The 15347-nt window shown below is 48.3% G+C and overlaps 6 protein-coding genes across 6 annotated transcripts; 2 read left to right on the forward strand and 4 right to left on the reverse strand.

Annotated features, from left to right (window-relative positions):
• Window positions 1-1963: 1963 nt before the first annotated feature.
• On the reverse strand, window positions 1964-5032 carry L228DRAFT_266725 (hypothetical protein; the record flags this gene model as incomplete). Its single annotated transcript, XM_018334901.1, has 1 exon — window positions 1964-5032. One exon carries the CDS (start codon window positions 5030-5032, stop codon window positions 1964-1966), a length of 3069 nt encoding a protein of 1022 aa, XP_018189936.1.
• Window positions 5033-5744: 712 nt separating this feature from the next.
• Window positions 5745-6464, reverse strand: L228DRAFT_95403 (hypothetical protein). Its single transcript, XM_018337005.1, has one exon. The coding sequence runs from the start codon at window positions 6420-6422 to the stop codon at window positions 5931-5933; it is 492 nt and encodes a 163-aa protein (XP_018189937.1). The 5' UTR covers window positions 6423-6464; the 3' UTR covers window positions 5745-5930.
• Window positions 6465-6941: 477 nt separating this feature from the next.
• L228DRAFT_245307 (hypothetical protein) lies at window positions 6942-8970 on the reverse strand. The gene is made up of 2 exons (XM_018332128.1): window positions 8386-8970; window positions 6942-8320 (listed from the first exon to the last, which is right to left on the reverse strand). The coding sequence occupies exons 1-2, from the start codon at window positions 8806-8808 to the stop codon at window positions 7178-7180; spliced, it is 1566 nt and encodes a 521-aa protein (XP_018189938.1). The 5' UTR covers window positions 8809-8970; the 3' UTR covers window positions 6942-7177.
• A 245-nt stretch (window positions 8971-9215) lies between these two features.
• Window positions 9216-11219, forward strand: L228DRAFT_245308 (mitochondrial carrier). Its single transcript, XM_018332129.1, has 2 exons — window positions 9216-9649; window positions 9719-11219. Exons 1-2 carry the CDS (start codon window positions 9424-9426, stop codon window positions 10858-10860), a joined length of 1368 nt encoding a protein of 455 aa, XP_018189939.1. The 5' UTR covers window positions 9216-9423; the 3' UTR covers window positions 10861-11219.
• Window positions 11220-11543: 324 nt separating this feature from the next.
• L228DRAFT_266728 (WLM-domain-containing protein) lies at window positions 11544-13148 on the forward strand (the record flags this gene model as incomplete). Its single annotated transcript, XM_018334902.1, has 1 exon — window positions 11544-13148. One exon carries the CDS (start codon window positions 11544-11546, stop codon window positions 13146-13148), a length of 1605 nt encoding a protein of 534 aa, XP_018189940.1.
• Window positions 13149-13330: 182 nt separating this feature from the next.
• Window positions 13331-15263, reverse strand: L228DRAFT_245310 (uracil-DNA glycosylase). The gene is made up of 3 exons (XM_018332130.1): window positions 14432-15263; window positions 13901-14360; window positions 13331-13782 (listed from the first exon to the last, which is right to left on the reverse strand). Exons 1-3 carry the CDS (start codon window positions 14803-14805, stop codon window positions 13672-13674), a joined length of 945 nt encoding a protein of 314 aa, XP_018189941.1. The 5' UTR covers window positions 14806-15263; the 3' UTR covers window positions 13331-13671.
• Window positions 15264-15347: the final 84 nt, after the last annotated feature.

Here is a 15347-nt window from a genome sequence, read left to right on the forward strand (position 1 = left end):
CACCACGCTCCACCAAACACTCATCTGTCCATATGATGGAATACCACTCCTGAACCCAGTCGCGACGTGCCAAACACCATTCATATCTCTTCCGTGCAGCCTCAGGACCAAGCCGGGGCTTTTTTTGAGCGATCCATTTTGAAATTCCAGACTCTCCAAGCATTCTTTTGATGGTGTTGCAGGAGACATCAAGCTGAACTTCTTCGATCAATTGCTTATAATTTATAGTTGGGTCTTTGCGAATTAATCGCTCAATTAGTCGTATTGATCGATCGCTCAACTTTTTAGGCCGTCCAGGACGTTTTTCAGGGCTTGGATTGCCTGTATCATGGTAACTTTCCACCGTACGTTTGACAGTGGAGTATGGTATTTTGAACTGCTTAGAGATCTCAGCATTCGTATGCTTCAGTTTTGAGGCCGAACAAACTGCAACGCGTTCAGAGTTACTCAGCTCTCTCCGCCTAACAATATTGCTGGCAATTGGAGCCAGCGGCCTCCTCAGCATGTTGCTGTCTATTGTTGAATAAAAATGCTCATGATGGTGGACGCGACGCGTCGGAAGAATTGCCGTGATTTTTGGCGAGGTACTGTACAAGTCGAGCCCAAAACGGGACTTCTCGCCGACCGCCGAAACTTTCAACCAAGATTAGTTGAAGCTCTTAACTAAATTGAACCGCATCACTCCGTTTAATAATTCTTTCCCAATGATAATCTTGCCTATACCAAAGCCAGAAATAATCTGAGCAAGTTGTAATAAATTCGACTCTCTTTCATAAATGAGATAAATATCCAGCGAGAAGCTACGAGGCGATCGTCAAGAACCTAACTTCGATTAGTTTATATCCAATATGAAGCGCTTTTTAATTTCCCGACTGAATCGTAGATCAATATTGGGAAACGATTCATAAACTGATATGGTCGGGCCTATCGGGCACTGCCGCCCTGGCGACATTCTCGCAGGTAGCCAACCGTTTAGCGCTACGTCCGGCATCATGCACCAAACCGACCATCTCGAAGCCATCTAGACTTGCAGCGACATTATAAGACTCTAAGGGGAATAATTGAGGGCCTAAAAAAGATTTTCCGTAATGCGACAGGCGTAAAATGACAAAATAGGCTATCCAACTATCGAAACCAGAACTAGTGTATACCATTCTAAAGCTCAAATCTGTTACATACGACCATAGACTGAGGAGAACTGGGCATCCCGTCCGCTCTGCCATACATAAGCCTCAGATCGGCGGACTAGTAGTTGGGTCGATGACGACCAGCGAATCCCCGCTGTTGTATATTTTTCTTTTAGTTTATTTTATTTTATTATTTTTTTAATTTTAATTTGGGTTCTCTTTCTCATGTCGCATCTATAGGTTTCCTTGGGAAAATACCATGATATGCAAATAAATTAGAAAAGAAAAAAAGAAAAGAAAAAGGAAGCCACCAAGGGGAAACAGAAAAGTAAGAGTGCATCATCTCATGCGAGTCGTAATAATGCAAGCGAAAGGTCAAATAAGGTATAATCTCCTATCGTCAATAATTATGATTTATTTTAGAGCTCTGATATATAGCCATCTAGCTCGTAGCAAGACTGTATAGCCGAGATGATAGGAAGCAAATGAAGGCGAAACGTAATTAGCTATTTGCACAATGTCATTATAAATGACACGGAATGTACGCTCAGTCGTTGGGGCAGGAGAAGCTTGGAAAAAGAGAACATGTAGGACAGCGACAATAATGATAGATGCGCATAACATTGACGCTGTGCAATGTGTTCATCGTATGATACGTTACCATCCATCCCATCGTAAATTCATGGCTCATCCCAGTTGACATGGACTCGCACGTCCTCTTACATGACATCAAAATCATACTCATTAGTTGCCCACTGCCCGGAGAGCTTGATCAGCCCGCTGTTACGTCCGATCATTGAGTGAGAGCTCATAACATTGTTTCATAGGAGTCTTTATCAGGCTCCCATGTCCAGCAACATGTTGTTATCCATCGGCCTGGACTTTGTGCCTCGAAGCTCACGAACAATCTCCCCACCTCGGTGCCACCAAAACTTCAAACGCCCAATCGCCTTTTTGGCTCTGTATTCAACATTCGACATGCCGACTGTGCCATCGTACGCGTACATGATTGTTACTGGGCCATGGCCAGTTGTTGCGGCACCAGCAGAAGACCTTGACGCTAGAGGATGAAGAAGAGTATTCGTGCGGTCATATCCTCGAATGTCGTCTGTAGATTGGGATCTGGAAGTTGGTAGCTTCGCTCGAAGGTGAGTAATTCTCTTTTTTAGACTATTTCTAGGTTCGATTTGTGAGCTATCGTCCGAGAAGAAACTGCGAACGTCTTCTATGTTGAGCGGCGGTGAAGGAGCCGCCAAGCCAGTGGTAGGATAGCGATCACCTGGACTGTGAGCTCGACTGACGGGCCTTCCGAGCGTCCCCCATGCTCCTCCACTGGATATAGTGTCTGCATCTGAGCTGTTTAGGGCAAGCCTCCTCTGGAAATTTTCAAAGAGACTAAAGTTCTGCGGGCTCTCATCTGCAGCGTTGCTCCTCAAAAACTCCATTAAAGTTGGCATTTCCTGATCCGAGGTGTGAGGGCGAGATAGATCTCTTCTATGCTGTCGAAAAACATCATCTGTTGAAGCCGCTGATCTTACTACTTTGCTTTTCTCTTTTGGCTGTTCATCTCTGGGCTTTGACACTGGGCTTGGCGCTGAGAGAGTTACTTCCATGGTCGGTCCGTCAGAGCTCCAAGGATAGCTTTCATCGAGATTCCAAGGCCGAGACTCCGGTGGCGAATTGGATCGTACGTCAATTGATGAAAGGCTGTTCGTAGCGTCCCCTCGACTCCGTTCACCAATGATGTCGGCGGACGGTTCACAACTTCGGAGTGTCGCCTCCATTTTGGCAACTAGCTCGGCCGCAAATGGCATTTGAGCACTTTCCTCCAGCTGCTGCGGCACAGCAATAAAGCCTGTTTCAGGCGTAGTGGATGAGTGTGTTGTTAAGGTTACTGGAGCTGCTGCACAAGAAACAGGTGGCGGTGAGCTTAAGGTGTCTTGTAGGCTCGGGATTTCCTTCACTTTATTATTTTCCTCGATCCGTGAATGTGACGCATTTACTTTACATATCGCATTCTCTAGTGCATAAAATGTTGGTTTTTGTGTTTCTGAATGATCGTCCATCTCGTTTGACCGCAATGCATTGTTTGATCCCCGTTGGACAAGGGAGGATTTCTCGGCATCCAGTGTGGCCTTCGCAATTCCTGAAACCGGATCGCTCTCAGCTTTGGTGGGATCGAGAGCACTTCGGCTCGTATGAGCAAATCCTAGCTTCCTGGACAATATCGGGTCGTCCAAGTTTTCATCCTCCTGGAAGTGCGGACGACAGAGCGGTACGTCAAATGATACGCGTTTCGCCGTCGAAGCTTTAGATGAACTCCGGGGTCGTAGGTGGATTAGCTCCCCAGCTTCTGATGGACGTCGCCGGTCCTTCAATTGAAGTATATCTACTGATGGCAGCCTCCAATACGGCTTGGAAACTGAGCGACTTCGCCTCGTCAGCTGCTCCAGATTTGCCCAAGTGATTGCATTTCGGTCTTCTTCATGCCAGGAGATTGATGATTTCGGTCGCCGCATGGAACAAGATCCCTGAGACGAGGCTTGACTAAATAGACGACCTCTTTCCAGCCGAGGCAAATGGGAAAGAGCCTGCCGACGCCTCCATTGACGGCGCCTTTCGCCTAGGTCAGACCTAGAGGTAGGCTTTGCATCTGAGTTGGACGTTTTCTGAGCAGCTTCTTTTGTCTGTATTGGCTCCTCAATTTCAATTTTCTTTGATTCAACATCATTATCATTTTCAGATAAAAGGGCGCTCAAATAGGCCGAGCTTGCCAAGAAATCAGCTTGCTCTTCTTCTGATGACTCGATTTTCTCTGCTGACAATTCTGCCACCGGTGAGCTCTCCTCACTGTCACAGTATACCCTTTCCGAGGTGCTTGACGTTTTACTCTCGTCGACGGCTTGATCAGCAGATCCTGAGGTGTATGAAGGTGTCGACATACCCGTCAGATATCGGCGGTCTTCTTCGAAGCGCTCGCTGTAATCATAGAAGAGCGGGGGTGGTACAACATTATCATGAGCGAGTAGAAAGCCTACGGGTTCAACGGATCGAGCGTTGACAGGATGGTACCGGCTGGATTCATAGAAAGCAACCTCATGGCGAGCCGTAGACCTTATATACGGCTGTGGGAGAGGTCTAAACTTCTCATATTGCGTTGCTCCCTTAACTAGCCTTGGTATCCGTGACACTCCAAAGTGCTTGTTTCCGCCAGGAGCTTGTCTCTGAATTGGCAGTGCCGCACCTGTCAAGCCTTTGTGGGTCGCTTTACCATCAGGAAAGTTCCTTGTCTTCTGAGAAGAAGCTGTAAATTCGCTGAGAGAGGGCGAAGAGGGACGGTACCCGAAGCGTTCGAGTTGGGTTGGACGGCCGAGAAGATGGCGGGGGCGAATCGGCCCACTGTATTTGCCAGGATAGACAAGGTTACTATATCCTCTGTTCCCAGTTTGTGATTTTGGGGCCTGCGTCAATGAGTAAGATCTACGGCGATGTCTGCTCTGGACGCGGGAGAATTTTTGACCTCTTTTGCCGGTATTATGAGACGAACCTTGACTGGACGGTGTCGTTCGCTGGGAAACAGGATACGTAGGTGCGCTGGAGGGAGAGTAGGGGCGAGGAGCATAGACATTTCCCCCAGCAGGACGCGGCATTTTGGGCAGTGATCGGGGTTCTCGAGGAAATTGTGAGACTTTATGGGTGTGGTTCTTCCCATACATAGCTAATGATTCGATATCTCCAAGCTCTGTCGTGGTTTTAAGCATCCTGAGCACACCAGGAGATGGAGGTGGGACCGTTTCCCCGGGTATCCCAAGAAGTGGAAGCGGAGAGTTTCCATCTTGTACTCCCTTTTGGCTGCTGATAGCAGATCGGCTGGAATCATTGTTTGAGAGCTGAGGAGACGCCATTGAGGGGGAAATGATTAGACAAACTGAGGTCTCTGAGCAGCATCATGGAAGAACAATTATGAGGGCGCCTTCAGTGGGCTGTCATAATTGTAGCATCCACGCTTTTCCGCCATCTCTTTTTTGGTAGTCACGAGGGGCGACCAGGCCTTTCGACAAATTGAAAATGCTCATGAAATGCTAGATTTGAGGGGACAAATGCTCGTGATTACCTTTACCAGCGATAGACGAGCTAGGAGGTGAGCGAAAATGTGAACCAATTTGCGTGTTCATGCTAGCAAAAGGAAAGAACGTGGCCGAGCTTAGCTTATGGACTGTTCTATCACATCCTCCCATCAGTTCCCTTAAAGCGTGGCAAATCAAAGTGGCTTATCGTTTGTCGAACTTTCATTCCAATTCCAGCTATAATTTGAAAGCTGGATTTCTGATCAGATGACTGACACGGATTTAAGCAATTTTCATTGCCGGTCGAAACAATCCTCGGACACCATGCTGCAACCCTAGATTCTAGCATTGCTCTAAAACTCATATCAGAGCTTGCAAGGTCGATCTGAAGGTACAAGATATGACATCCCGAATGCTAGCATTCAATTCCTCAAGAGGATGGAATGCGTCTCGACGGATTACAGCAAGGAGCTTAAAGCTGGCTGTTTACCCTTTGGCAAGAGCGGCAAAGCTATAGGTCCCGTGAGAGGCAGGCATGGAGAGAGACCATGGCGCGCTGAATGAGTATGAGGTATTTTAAGACAGCTCATTTTCCAAGAAGCAAACAAAGCTAGCTTTGGGTTGGTCCCGCTGTCTAAACCTCTAGAGATTGCCAGAGAAACGACTTTCTCACTGTGGCAACATAGGCTCGAGTGTGATCCATGCAAAGACATCTGTATACTATCTCATCTCTGCTTTAGGCGTAGAATCTCAAGCATCTTCCTTCATCATGTATGCCCTTGCATTCTAACCCACAGACCCTTGTGCCACACTTCAAGCATCGTACTCTTCCCCAATACCCACAGATTTCGCAGAAGTAACGCTGTGGTAAATCCGAATCAGATGGATTGACGCGAGCAGCATTATAAGTGAGCGGAGGGGCCGATACCAGAGCCGAGATTTCTTCCGGTGATGGAGGTGAAGGGACGATGGATTTAAGTAAAGGATCGCTCTCTTCTGGCGAAGGCGGGGTCGTCACAGCTGACGCGGGAAGCTGACATTGTACGCCCGGGGTAACTTGAGCGGAGTTAGGCTCAACTGAAGCTGATGTTGAAGCACGTTTTCCACGAGAGGATGAAGTCTTTGTGAGCTTTGCCGGAGGGGCTTCGATCGCGGAGATTGGGCCCGTCTGGTTGGCAAGTGCTGCCTCTTCATCTCCTAGATGATTGGCAAATGACTTCTGAGACATTAGAATCCTTCGTACGGCCTGCGTAACTTTGCCTTTAGATGCTGTTGAACGTTTTAGCCCGTCAACTCTCTCATGTTTGACTGCATTTAATATTGAGATGTGATTTATCTTACCCCTGCCGGCGGCATCTCTCTGGCGAACAGGTACCGGTATCTGAACATCATGGTAATTATCCTTGTCTAGCTCTGCTAAGTGTTTGGCAATAGCATTATTCTGTCGCGCAGTATTATCTCTTCCGCCAAAGTTGACCTCTCGGGCGGCGCGCTTGCGGCCGCTGGAGGGCTGTATGGGTGCTTTTGATGGATCAAATCCTGTATCGGGGACGTACGCCCAGCCAGGAGCAGCGTTAGAGGACGAGGAATTTGGGACAACTTCAACGAAAGGCATCCTATATCGCTGACTTCGCTCACTTCCAGTTAGCCGTTCAAACTTTCTGAAATGTTTCTTGGTGTGTTTGGCCGACGGTACCCTGCTGGTCTACTGTTTTGCCACCTGCTGTTACCCTGTGCAGACGAGCTCTCACCGCCTTCAAACGTTATGATTTCATTGGCCCCGAGATGATAACTAGCCCAGCCACATTCATAACCTGTGAGGCCGAGGGAGCAAGGCACTCTTTGAGTTTATCCGCATAGAATTTGCTCAAAATGTATTGCAGATATGTACAGGAATAAATAATCGTCATTTACGATCCCAATTCATGTACCTTCATATTTATCGCGAACCATGGCGTAAGAAGCTTTTGCGCGCCAGAGCTACTAATATCCCATGCCATAGCTTTTGACCCTGCTCCAAACATACGCACGATCATTGCGCAATCCAAATTCGCCCCAGTCATCCGTCAGCCTGTTATAACTCCAATAGCCTTTCCAGGCCAGCTTATTGTTTCGAGCCCCGCGCCCACCGCTGCGCATTGCAAATTGCATTCTGTACATGTATTTGGGATCGACACCTTCTGTCTCGACATGCAAATCACCCTCCTCTTCTTCCTCTTCGGTGGAAGACTTGCTGGCAGGTCCAGAAAGTCTCCAACGGCCTCGAAGGGCTGGTTTCATCACAGCCGAAGGCAAGTTACCAGTGTGATTTTTATGTAGGTTTTCTTTCACTAAGTGATGAACAACATCAATTGGCTCTGCAGTGGTAAGGAGGCTGATTGCCGTCCCATCACGGAAAAATCGCAAATACCGATAGTAGGTAACAATATGAATAGGGGTGTTCCAGGTTAATTGCATTGGTGACGCTGAACCAGGGCGAAGATAGTTCACAGTGCTAATATAGCATCCATTAAACCGTATACGTGGCCGAGAACGGAACATAAGTCTCCAGGAAGAAGCATAAGTCTCGTGGAGCAGCGAAAGCGTAAGCGGATCCGTTCCTACAAAGCCCGTACCATCGTGTTTTTCCGGGAAATCTCCGGGACCAAGTAATTGGTCGCCCTCACCGATGTAAGGTTCACCGAGGATAGTGCACTGCCAGTCGTAATGCATCGCGGGAAACCCAAATTTGTCTCCACAACATACGCGTTTCCAAATGCGCTCTTCGGTGCCAACCAGGTAAGCTAATCGTTTGCACACTCGTGCTAGCATTGAAAGTGTTGCAACATCAGTCACAGCAGCGTGGACAAGTATTTCCACCAGCACTTCTTCAGGTATGGCTGCAATCGGGCAAGGTGGGGGAGGTGAGGCGTCAGTTGGTGGTGGCTCTGCGGGTATCGAGAGGCCAGAAAATCCCGAGATGAGCTCTGAGATCGATGCAGGAAGGCCGTGAGTCGAATCCTGAGCGGCGCGTGGCACTGCCGCGGCGGCAGTGGGCGTCGATGATGCTTTGTTGGCCGGCTTTGGCGGGAAAGCCGACGGTGGGAAATGTTTATTCTTGTAGGCTTTATCGACGCTCGAATCAAGCTTTTTACAAATAGTTGTTAGATGGTGATGTGAAATAGTCTCCCAGTGAGATCAAGAAAACCTACTCTGAACGCCTTTCTATACAAGCTCAAACTATCTCCAAGGACACCCTGTGTTTCTCTTTCAACAGCCTTTTCATAGTGCTCCAAGGCAGATTGCGGTTGCCAATTTTCTTGGATCCTCTTGCCAGCATCCGAAAGCTTTCTCCCACCCTGTCTTTTAACTTCCAAGTCATGGTATGCTTTAGGATCCACCTCGTCTTCGCCCTTTTCGTTGGCATAGTCGCGGTTCTCGGTGGGAAGAGGCGGTATCCTTGGTCCCGATCGGGATGCAGATGAACTCGCAAAGGTTTCCGCTGCCGGAAAATTTTGATTTCTTGTAATAGCAGTCTGACCTCTTCTGCCTCCTGTTTGTCTAGTACGAGCTGAGACTTCGTCGCGCCATTTCTGACGGAAAGACTCGAGCTCAGGATTGGACTCGCCGTCCATTATAGCATGGATCTCAAGATCAGGTGGCGGTGGGGAAAAAGTATATATAATAAAGTAATCATGAATGTATTATACAACAGATATTTAGTGATTCAAAAAAAGCAGCTGTGATTTAAATAATGATATGCCGCTCGCCATCCTCGTAATCAACATGACCATTGTTCAATGGTGGTGGAGAAGGTCGAGGTTAGTTGCTTATCCGGGAGATCAGCTTTATCTGATAATAATTTCCTATCTGGGTGATTTAGCCTCCATTCTGAGTCATCGATGGCGTAAAAGAAATGACTGACGTCTTTCATTTTCAGGGCCTAGACATCTCGCTTGATTGTTATCAGATCCGACCCAATGACCGAGTGGAGCAAACTTCGGTTCTAAGCTCAAGGAATCTCCGGAAACTTCTGGCAGGGCGACATCACCACTGAAGAATAAATTACTCCCTACCCGTCATCCACTACTGCGAAAGACCACGTTCCTAGAACCCGCTTTGACTTTTGCATTTCTTTTTTTCCGTTTGACATGCATTCAGCAAATCTGCTGCGGTGACTTCATTATTGCCGCTCTCTCACTCGTCCTGCCGCCATCAGATAATTTGCCTCTGTGGCCTCGGCCAAGCCAATGTCGGCTTTTGACTTGCAATCACCACAATCAGACGGCTTTGTCACGGATCCCAATGTCCACGCTGGATTATCTTTGGAACAGGCGTACGATAGGATGGCGGGCACCAATGCGCCCCCTGCGAAGGTAACGAAGCCTTCGGATACGTCTTCCGATGAAGTTCCCGTTTCCATCGGACAAAAGATGGTCTCTGCAGTATCAGGCAGTCTTCTGACCTCATTACTAGGTATGTAATTGCTCCAGGATAAAGTGTTTGAGCTCCTGCCGCGATATTTGCTGACATTGAGCTTCCCAGTGACTCCCTTGGACGTTGTCCGTGTCCGTTTACAGTCACAGATGACTCCCTCCCCAATCACCACTCTCCGAAATCTCTCTCACATTGACCTCCCCTCATCATCAAACAAACTCCCGCCAAATCTGGGTGTCACTGCCTGCTGCCGAGAAGTCTTCTGGATAAACAACAATACGCAGTTCTGTTTGGCCGGACCAAGCGTAGAAAGTGTAAAGGCCGCCGCCGCTGATTGCGCGGTCGAAGACGTTCAACGCAAGACTTTCACGTCCACCTTTGACGGACTCAAAAAGATAGCTCGCAATGAGGGCATCACGACCCTCTGGAGAGGCTTGAGCCCGACATTGCTCATGGCAATACCCGCCAATGTCATCTATTTTACCGGCTATGATTCTCTCAGATTCTCCAAGCACAGTCCTCTACGAAATCGCGTTTCCGAACCATACCTTCCCCTGGTAGCAGGAAGTGTTGCTCGCATTGGCGCAGCCTTTGCTGTTAGCCCGATTGAGATGTTCCGAACCAGATTACAGGCCACTCCTTCAGATTCGACAACGAACCACTTTCGCGAAACGATCAAAAGCCTTAGTGAGATGGTACACAGGCAAGGCTATGGCTCGCTGTGGAGAGGAGTTGTGTTAACTCTTTGGCGTGATGTGCCGTTTTCTGGTCTTTATTGGTGGGGATATGAAGCGGTTCGTAAGGAACTGGTCGCAATGCGCGAACAATCCAGGGGACATGAGGTCGAGAGTCTCGGATCACCCTTGCAAGCCCATTTCCCCACGCAGAGTCAGGAGAACCATACTGCCACCTTTGTTGACAGCTTCATTGCTGGTGCGGCGTCTGGTGCATTTGCCGCGCTCATCACAACGCCATTTGATGTGGGCAAGACGAGACAGCAGGTCCTTCGACATACTGGAGACGCTGCAACCACTGCTGCATCCAATGCTGTACGCCCAGAGGAACTTCCAATGCTCAAGTTTTTGTGGCATATTTTCAGAGAAGAAGGCGCGGGGGCTCTGTTTAGAGGTTGGATGCCACGCTGCCTGAAGGTGGCGCCTTCATGTGCCATCATGATAAGCAGTTACGAGATCAGCAAGCGCATTGCGCGGGATATCAATGAACGGCGGGAGGAACGAAACAACCTCTAAATAGCACGCTACGGCTGCTCTTTGAGGTCCAAATTTATTAATATCTTCTTTTTTTTTCATCTTCCACTTTGCCCTTTTTTTGCATTTGCGGATACAACGACGCTTTCATATTCATATTGTACTTTAATCATTGGCGCGGCGTTGGTTGGAATCGTTTTTAATTCTCTTTTCGAGATATCTCTTCGTTTTATCTGTCTCTACTCACGGGCTTGTAAGATAGGAATGGAAAAAGGATAGATGGCGAAGGGACAATCATGCATCTCACGATGTTTATTTACGTCATTTGTGTCTTTGAGGACTAATAATTTGCAAAAAGATAAAAGTATCATTAAATATCCCTCAAATTTCTATTAGCACGCTAAATTCTGAGCTGTTGCTGAATTATGAATTATAACTCCGTGTTGTGTCTCGAAGCTTTCAGCCATGCGGCACTTGGACCCGCAACAAACCCTTATCGATAAGGCGCGACCTCGAAGCCAGGCTTCATTCTAAAGTTTATAGACCGCATCCCAATGCTCCTACACCTTAATTTCACTTGTCTTTCATTTGATCATTCCTTATTAGACCCCGGATAGGTGCAGAGATTCTCTCGATTACTTCCCTCTCTTCATGTTCCTTCCAAACTAAATCTCCAGCTCCAACCCTCGCGCTTTCTTGCCGCCGCCACCCTCTCACTGCTCAAGATGCCCATTGGCATCCAGCGCCTCAACGCGCGGCGCCTTCCTCCCAATGAGCGAATCATATTCATCAAGCCACTCGAGGGGCCCGACAAGGCTCTCGCGCAAGACTACCTTGAGCGAATCGCAGCCATATGTGTACCTATCATGCGGACCCACCACCTATCGATCATGACTCTCGAGGAATACGAGCCCAACATGGAATTCGTCGGACGCAACTTCAACGCCGGGGAAGTCATTCAGCTTGTTCTCAAAGCCCCATACACAGGCCACTGGCTACCGTTCCGGTACGTGCAGATGGTCATGATGCACGAACTCGCGCACTGCGTACAAATGAATCATTCCGGGGCCTTTTGGAAAGTTCGGAACCAATACGCCGACGAGCTACGCGGATTATGGACAAAGAATTTCACGGGAGAAGGAATGTGGTCGCGGGGCCAAACCGTAGCGGAAGATGGACACCATGCGGTTGCAGTCCCAGAGACTGAAACCATGCCGCACAGTCTTTGCGGCGGAACGTATCGTTCCCGAAGACGGAAGCGTAGAAGGGGGAGGGCTGCAGGAGGGAAAGGAAATGATGGGAAGGAGTTGACGTATGCGGAGAAAAAGCAGCGCAGAATCGCGAAAAAGTTTGGCATCAATGGCAAAACACTCGGCAATGATGAAGATGCTAGAATCGACTTGGAGGCAGGGAAAATAGTAAAAGGCAAACCCAGAGTAGCGAACAGTGCGAGAGGAAGAGAATTGCGTGCCGCGGCGGCGTTGAAGAGGTTCGGTCAGCAGGTTAAGCGCGAGGAAGAGGAGGAAGAAGAAGAAGAGCAGAAACGAAAAGAATTTGTGAAGAAGGAAGAGGAGGATGACGAGGAGAGTGACCTCGATGATGAGGATGATGAGGATGGAGAGGGCGTGCTGATAAAAGAGGAAGAAGGAGAAGACGCACTTGATTGGAATGGAACGAAATTACTCGACTCTCATGGCCACGGATTAATCAAGGTCTGCGAGGAAGAAGACGGCGACAATGCAGATGTCCGCGCGGAGATGCGCGAGTTGCGACAGGTCAATCTCGATCGATATCTCGAGCGCGATGCTAGTCGCGCTGTCCAGGAGAGAGATCGAACGAGACAGATTAAGAAGGAGGCAGGGGATGAGAATATTGTCAATAAGAAGCTGGCTTCTATTCCTCCAGCTGCAGCTCCTTCTTCTACTTTAGTCTCATCAGACTTATCTACTTCAGCTGCACCATCCTTATCTTCTTTCCTTTTGCCGCGGGCAAAGTCATCATCTTCATCGTCGTCAAAAAGCCCGAACGAGCCAACATCAGAGTCAATAAAGGCAGAACAAGAAGTAAACGACAGGGGCGGCGGCGGCGGCGATGACGATGACGATGTAACAACAAGATCGTGCCCAATATGTTCCCTCTCCAACCCAATCAACAGCCTCACCTGTCTTGCCTGCGCACATGTTCTCGACTTGGACAAAGTAGCTGACCACTGGCGATGCAAGAGCGTCGCGTGTCGTGGTGGTAACAGTGGTGATGGACGCAGCGAGTACGTTAATGCTGGAGACTGCGGACGGTGCGGTGTCTGCGGTGCGCGACGGGATGATCAGTGATCATGGTCATTGGTCAGTGATATTTACGGTCATAGGACTACCGAATATTTCGATTGTCATCTAAATTTGCAATGATACCCTTATTTACTTCTCTTAAGCGTGGCTTTTAACCGCAGGCGTATGCTCAAATGATGTTGAGCCACGTCTTTACGGCTGATACATGTTAAGAAAGAAAGCGTTCTCTGTATTGCGCTTCGTTTGATTTGGAAGGTTAACAATATTAATATTTGCTCTTGATGAATTAAAGGATTTGAACATCCATGATCCGAAAAGGTGGCACAGAAAATAGGAATAATTGATCAGCGCCTCGTCCTGCACGAGAATCTGAGTCCGAGAAGCGGAAGGGAAAAAAGAAAACAGCACCGAGAGGAAGAATGACACATGATACTTGATCAGAATATACCGAAAAAGCACTTGTATGCGCTCAACTATTGTCTAATGAAAATGATATAAAATTGACCAAGAAGGAGAAGGATACCGGAAGAAAATGTTTCTATGAATGTCGTGATCTAAATGGTGAGTTTTAAACGCCCGCTTCTTCCGGCGCAACGTTCAAGTCCCAATTGATCTCTGCCTCGGGGCCATATCTCTCGCGAAGCCATTCGTTGGTCTTTTTGAAGTGGCCGCAATCAAACTAGATGCGTCGTTAGCTTTAATTGCGCGAGTGTTTCGTCAAGTATTAAAGGTCAATGGGACTGGTGGGAGAAGGAGGAGAATTGAAACAGAAGCTCAACAGAGCAAAGACGACTTACAAATCCCCTGGAGGCGCTCAATGGACTCGGATGCACGCTCTGCAATACACAATGTCTCTTTTTATCAATCTTGGCTACTCTCTTGCCGGCCGGGGTGCCCCAGGCGAGAAAAACAACTCCGCGAGTGCGCACTTTGGCCACAGTATCAATGACCTTTTGGGTAAATCTTTCCCAGCCGCGGTTCGCATGGCTATTTGCCTCGTGTGCACGTACGGTCAGACACGTATTCAGCAGCAAGACGCCGCGGTCTGCCCAAGGGGTCAAAAGGCCTCCGTTCTTCGGCGGGGGTTGGAACCCCGGGTAATCCTTCTTCAGCGCAATATAAATGTTCTTGAGAGACGGTGGGGCCGGGGTCGGAGGACGTGTGGAAAATGCTAGGCCATGCGCCTGGTTATAGTTGTGGTAGGGGTCTTGGCCTACCACGACGCATTTGACAGTGTGCAGAGGCGTGTGGCGGGACCTTGGTGGTCATTGTTAGATACTGTCTAGGCATGATCTGGAATATAGTAGAGGTGAAAATTAAAGCCTCACCAAGAATAAACGTCCTCGAAAGGCGGGAAGACCTTCTTCCCACTCTCGCCCTCGCGTTTGAGAAACCGCTTAAGGTCAAGGAATTCCTTGCTCAGGACTTCGTCCTTTAAATGGGCTAGCCAGCTCTCATGCAGAGTCTCGATTTCGAGTTTCAGCAAGTCTTTTTGCTCAACAGTCAGCTTCTCAAGCCATTTATCCTTCTCGAATTTTGCAACAGGTGGTGCTGATGGAGCTGTGGCAGGATTGGTCGAGGACGTCGATGCCACGGGTTTTGGCGGGCCGAAGAAGGAGGTGATGCTGGCGTTGGCTTTTGGTTTCTTGGCCTCGGCGGCAGCGAGGTCAATTGCCTTGCGCTTGAGCGACGACGTGGCCATGTCTGAGTCTCAGGAATAATGTCTCGGAGGGTTTAGAATGAATTGGTAGTACAATGCCCGTGGGAGTACGTGTGATGGTTGAGATAAACGGCTAGAAGGTCCTAAAGAAAAGATAGGACGTCAGGTTGAGGAGTGCAGTCTCGGTACTCAATTATCAGGGTCAATTGCACAAAGACGAAAGAGTTATTGGGTAAATAGTATGGTTCTAATGTGTTTCAATGGGCATGAATCGGATATGTGTATCTGCCCTCAGGGTCCTGGGGAGTCGCGAACAATCGCGTCTCTACGCGCAGAGACGTGTTGCGTGGAATTACCAGACCTGTTAACGCAATTTAGTGAAATTGGGTGGTGTAAATAGATCATTACATCATCCGAGAATAACCTGATCATGATTTCCACTTTGGGATTGGCGCCAAAGAGCTCTCCCGTTTGGGACAGAAATAACAAACAAATCAGAGAAGAGACAAATAATCAAACAGTCTGATGGATGATAGAATTATCACTGTATTCTTCTGCAACTAGCACTTCCATGGAGAGATCAG

The sequence above is a fragment of the Xylona heveae genome (genome assembly GCF_001619985.1).
Source record: "Xylona heveae TC161 unplaced genomic scaffold L228scaffold_3, whole genome shotgun sequence".
Taxonomy (NCBI): domain Eukaryota; kingdom Fungi; phylum Ascomycota; class Xylonomycetes; order Xylonales; family Xylonaceae; genus Xylona; species Xylona heveae.

Bases quoted from the DNA above. Each gene is read 5' to 3' on its own strand.
- L228DRAFT_95403 (XM_018337005.1), bottom strand. From the start codon at position 6,422: ATGTCTCAGAAGTCATTTGCCAATCATCTAGGAGATGAAGAGGCAGCA.
- L228DRAFT_245307 (XM_018332128.1), bottom strand. From the start codon at position 8,808: ATGGACGGCGAGTCCAATCCTGAGCTCGAGTCTTTCCGTCAGAAATGG. The intron at 8,321-8,385 runs GTAGGTTTTCTT...ATTTGTAAAAAG, and splicing joins TGTATAGAAAGGCGTTCAGA to CTTGATTCGAGCGTCGATAA.
- L228DRAFT_245308 (XM_018332129.1), top strand. From the start codon at position 9,424: ATGTCGGCTTTTGACTTGCAATCACCACAATCAGACGGCTTTGTCACG. The intron at 9,650-9,718 runs GTATGTAATTGC...TGAGCTTCCCAG, and splicing joins TCTTCTGACCTCATTACTAG to TGACTCCCTTGGACGTTGTC.
- L228DRAFT_245310 (XM_018332130.1), bottom strand. From the start codon at position 14,805: ATGGCCACGTCGTCGCTCAAGCGCAAGGCAATTGACCTCGCTGCCGCC. The intron at 14,361-14,431 runs GTGAGGCTTTAA...ATGACCACCAAG, and splicing joins TTCGAGGACGTTTATTCTTG to GTCCCGCCACACGCCTCTGC. The intron at 13,783-13,900 runs GTAAGTCGTCTT...CGACGCATCTAG, and splicing joins TGAGCGCCTCCAGGGGATTT to TTTGATTGCGGCCACTTCAA.